The following is a 5,271-nucleotide window of genomic DNA, read 5'->3' on the forward strand; positions in this document are numbered from 1 at the left end:
AAAAAAAAAAAAAAAAAAAAAAAAAAAAAAAAAGAACAGAAATTAAAAAACAAAGCAAAAAAATGTGCTAACCTGAAACAACTTGGCAGGATTCTATGAGGCAGAGTTGAGCAGATCAAGTGAGAAGGTGGGATACACAAACCTTAAGAACATTGGAATTGGCCATTTACATACCAACAAAATTATAGCCTAACTCTGCTGGCCTTAGCCCTACACAAAAATTACCTTCTGTGGTAGGTGAATGCAAAAATACATACTCTTATAAGTTCACAGTTGACAGAGGTGAGGTACAAATCAATGACTTCCAGAATCAGGCTTCTTCAGAGGTAAATTCTGGGACAGGCTGTGTTTGCAACACAGGACAATAACTACGTCTCAGGGACCAAAATGAGCCTCAGGTGTTTGGGGCAATGCAAATTAAGAAAGAATGGTGAACAATGAAGAGAGAAAAAGAAAATCAAGATTTCAAACCTTTACAAAACTTGAAGAAATTGATTTTAGCCTGCCGTTTTAAAGAGCTGAATTCGGCACATCTTAGCATTTTGGTATTTAAAGGTGAAAGGGACTGTCTCACAGATGTGGACTGGCAGCCTTAGGGATTTAAGTGGTCTGTGTGTTGAAGGTCACATATACAGTAATGACAAAGCTAAAATCTAAAATTCTTGATTTCCAGTATTATGCCATTTTTACTATACCACAGCACCAGAATGTATAGCTTCTCTAAGTAATAAATATGTTTTATTATTTTTATTTATTTATTTATTTATTTTTAAATAAAAACAGGCCAGGAATAGTGACTCATGCCTGTAATCCCAGCACTTTGGAAGGCAGGCAGATCACTTGAGGGCAGGAGTTCAAGACCAGCCTGAGAAACATGGCAAAACTCCGTCTCTACAAAAACACTACAAAATTAGCTGGGCATGGTGTCATGTGCCTATAGTCCCAGCTACTCAGGAGGCTGAAGTGGGAGGATCACCTGAGCCCAGGAGGTCAAGGTTGCAGTGAGCTGTGACTGCGCCACTGCACTCCAGTCTCGGTGATAGAGTGAGACGCTGTCTCAAAAAATAAACAAACAAAAAACAAAAAGAAAACCCCCAAAACCACCACCAACAAAACAGACAAAAAGCAAAACAAAAAATGTTCCCCTGATTTCCACAGGTCCCCTTAGTGACTGTCAGGGCCTTTCTGAACAGAGAACTTAAAACTGGGCTCTAACCAATACTCACAGGTCCAGTCACCACTTTGATGCTGCTGTGGCTTCTCCTAATACTGAAAAACTCAACACCTCTAAAGGTGTACTATTGAGGTTGCTAAAAAAAATAATAACCACATCTACACTTGGAATTATGAAGCTGCTCTCCATGGTTCTACTTGTGGCCAAATGCAGTGGTGTACGGACAGGAGATGATCAGCGATCGGTCGTTGCTTACCTACAGACACAAGCGAAGTTGTGTTGTCTCCTTTAGTGCGACACACAGAGGCTGTTGGAAATCCAGCTGCTTTCAGAAACATGACGATGTGATTCTGCACTTCAATCAGGTCTGGATTCTTGCTAGTCTCGGTGTTGCTTATTTTGAGGACGTATTCAGTTGGGCCGTCTTTGGTTTTTGTGACGTAGACATGAAAGTTTTGGTCGTCATAGCTAGGAAGTGGCTGGACCTTGGAAACTTTCAGCCCGAACACTGACTCCACTAGCGCAGAAGCTTGTTCCTCACTGAAAGTGGGTTTACTACGAGCCTCTGACTGCAGATCATTTCCACTTGACATTATGTCTAGGGGAACAAAAAGCAACAAACAGAAAGGGGATATAGGATGAATATATTTATTTAAATGATTTTTCTCAAGGCAGACCAATAATGTTTCTATGGATTCTGTACTTCTTTTGATTATTCAGTTGTACTCATAAAGTTAAAAAAAAAATCAAATCAGTGAATGAGATCAAGAAGTAGATGTTTTGGGCTGGGGACGGTGGCTCACGCCTGTAATCCCAGCACTTTGGGAGGCCAAGCTGGGTGGATCACCTAAACTTGCTAATTCGAGACCAACATAGAAAAACCCCCATCTCTACTAAAAATACAAAATTAGCCGGCATGGTGGTGCATGCTGTAATTTCAGCTACGCAGGAGGTTGAGGCAGGAGAACTGCTTGAAATCCGGGAGGTGGAGGTTGTGGTGAGCCTAGATCATGCCATTGCACTCCAGCCTGGCCAACAAGAGCCAAACTCTGTCTCAAAAAAAAAAAAAAAAAAAAAAAAGGTGTTTTGGCAAGTGAATACAAATTCTTATAGGACAAATTATTAAACTCACCTCCTAAACGCAGACCAGGAAAGCACTTGGTATCACCTCATCCAACCTCTCCTCCTCATCATCAATTTTATAGGGGAAAATTTGGTCCTGAGAAGTTAAGTGACTTGCCTAAAGTTACATATTAAGTCACAGTAAGAATTCAGCTCTTGGGCTGCGCATGGTGGTTCAAGCCTGTAATCACAGCACGTTGGGAGGCGGAGGCAGGCAGATCGCCTGGAGAAAGGAGTTCGAGACCAGCCTGGCCAACATGGTGAAACCTCGTCTCTACTAATAATACAAAAATTGGCCAGGCCTGGTGGTGGGCGCCTGTAATCCTAGCTAATTGGGAGGCTGAGGCAGGAGAATCACTTGAACCTGGAAGGCAGAAGTTGCAGTGAGCCGAGATCACACCAGCACACTCCAGCCTGGGCAACAGAGTGAGACTCCGTCACACACACAAAAAAAGAATTCAGCTCTCCAGACTTCTAATCCATGATTATGTCCTTTTGACTATATTCCTACCATTTTAGGTTAAACAATAAATACAGTGATCTTTTATAGTCACAGTTTGGTTAAATTATAAGGATCATCATCTAATTTATAACATATATTTCAAAGATAAAAATGGAGATGCATGAGCAAAGTATTGTATGAGTCACTGGAGGAGATTAAGGCCACAGAACCAGTGAAAACCTGTATTAACTGTATTAACCTGAAACGACTGAATTAACACTGAAGTGACTGAGTTTACATTAAATTGTAAAAAAGCATAAAGAATATGCTTTCCACTGCTAAGAGGACTAGGGGCTTAAAATTAAGGTCAGTTACAAATAAAGTTACATTTGAGTTTGTGACCTATGAAATTAATATCTGCCAAAATTGTGACAGAGCTGAGAGGGAGAGAAATTACTACAGCCTAAGGAAAGACATCCTTGAGAAGGCAGATTTGATTTTTTTTTTTTTTTTAAAGATGGAGATCGGGGGTGGGGTCTCACTTTGTTGCCCAGCTTGGTCTCAAACTCCTGGCCTCAAGCGATCCTCCCACTTCAGCCTCCCAAAGTGCTAGGATTACAGGTGTGAGCCACTGGACCTGGCCTGAGTTGAATTTCTTTTTTTTGAAGCCAGGCCTTGCTCTGCCACCTAGGCTGGAGTGCAGTAGTGTGATCATGGCTCACTGCCACCTCAACCACCAGGCTCAGCGATCCTGAACCTCAGCCTCCTGGGTAGCTGGGAATACAAGAGCAGGCCACCACACCAAGCTAATTTTTTGTATTTTTTGCAGAGACAGGCTTTCACCATGTTGACCAGGCTGGTCTTAAACTTCTGAGCTCAAGCGATCTGCCCGCCTCAGCCTCCCAAAGTGCTAGGATTACAGGGATGAGCCACCACACTGGGCCTTGAATTTTCAAGTATGATTTGGATACATAGGGGAGGGAGGAGACTGTTTTCTTTCACGTGGTAATTCCACCCTGTGCTACCCATATGTGGTGTATTTCCTGAGCATCCAGGTACATATGAAAGACAATGTAGCGTTTCTGAACATCCTTCAGGAACCCAAATATTTAAGGTCCTTACAATCTCATTTTGTTTTCCCAAAATAGTTTTGTTCTAATCGTTCTTTCATACTGAGTTGTAAATAATTGATAACATCTTGAGGGTGAATTGCATTGTAGGGTATGTTTTGATTGCTGTTCAGGAGACGCAGTATTATATAAAAAGAATCTATAGGCTGGGCACAGTGGCTCATACCTGTAATCCTAGCCAGCACTTTGGGAGGCCACAGTGGGAGCATTGCTCAAGGCCAGGAGTTCAGGACTTGTCTGGGCAATATAATGAGATCCCTTCTCTATTAAAAATGAATGAATGAATGAATGGTTAGCTTTTGTGGAAAATGGAAGATCTGTTCCTTCTGATGGAGAAGGGACATGAGAGAACTTTCTGAGAGGCAAGTTTTCTATCTTTTGATTAGGCTTTGGTTACATGGCTTACATTTGTCAAAACTTAAAACTTAAATGAACTAGTAAGATCTGTGAATATCAACTTACCTTTTAAAAAGAAAGAACCCTTCTGAGAAATTGGCTAGAACAAGGAAGGTGAATCTTAGGACTTTCTTAGAACTCCCAAAAATCAGACCATATGCCTGTTAATGCCTAATTTCTTTGGGTCTGTCACAGCAAAAACCCACCTAATTCCAGTGAGGGAAAGGGGATAACTTTCAAGGAGATACACCAGTAATGTATGACCCCCTCCCTGCCTCAGTCCCAGGACTATAGCCTAACGACTCAAGTTAAGGGTAGGTCAAGCATAGTGGCTCATGCCTATAATTCCATCACTTTGGGAGGCCGAGGTGGTTGGATCACCTGAGGTCAGGAGTTTGAGACCAGCCTGGCCAACACGGCAAAACCCCATCTCTACTAAAAATTAAAAAAAAAATTAGCTGGGTGTGGTGGCAGGTGCCTATAATCCCAGCTACTCAGGAGGCTAAGGCAGGAGAATCACTGGAAACGGTGTGGGGGGGCTTGGGAAGTGGTAGAGGGTGGAGGCTGCAGTGAGACAAGACTGCATTACTTTACTACTCCAGCCTGGGTGAAAGAGTGAAACTCAATCTCAAAAAAAAAAAAAAAAAAAAAGACAAAGATAAAGAAAATAAGGGAAAGGTAAACCTCAAATGCTAACCACTTCCCCCTCACATGGGCCTTCCCTGATCCTCCTACCCAAAGTGATTGCTCCAGCCTCTAAACTTGCATAGCTGTGTCACTGGTCGGTTTCCATTACCTGTTATTACAAGTCAATGCATTCTTGACAATCACATTTCCTGTTTACTTTCTAACCAGGCATTTGCTTTCAGGAGCAAGTTGAGCCATTCTGATTTTGTTCACTGAAGATATTGTGACAAAGCCTAAATGGAGTTTCAAAACAATCTTTGCACTTGAAACTTCTGGGAACCAGCATATCCTGTCACACTGTATTTAGGCTTGAAACTTTA

The 5,271-nt window shown here is 41.9% G+C and overlaps 1 protein-coding gene across 1 annotated transcript in view; it reads right to left on the reverse strand.

Annotated features, from left to right (window-relative positions):
• HYKK (hydroxylysine kinase) overlaps positions 1 to 5,271 on the reverse strand; it is a 27,975-nt gene that overhangs the window by 20,176 nt on the left and 2,528 nt on the right. The window contains exon 2 of the mRNA XM_017519359.2: positions 1,431 to 1,772. Within this exon, the coding sequence (XP_017374848.1) occupies positions 1,431 to 1,767 (337 nt within the window). The 5' untranslated portion in view covers positions 1,768 to 1,772. The remainder of the gene's footprint in view (positions 1 to 1,430; positions 1,773 to 5,271) is intronic.

Source organism: Cebus imitator, unplaced genomic scaffold, assembly GCF_001604975.1.
Source record: "Cebus imitator isolate Cc_AM_T3 unplaced genomic scaffold, Cebus_imitator-1.0 Scaffold737, whole genome shotgun sequence".
Classification (NCBI taxonomy): Eukaryota; Metazoa; Chordata; class Mammalia; order Primates; family Cebidae; genus Cebus; species Cebus imitator.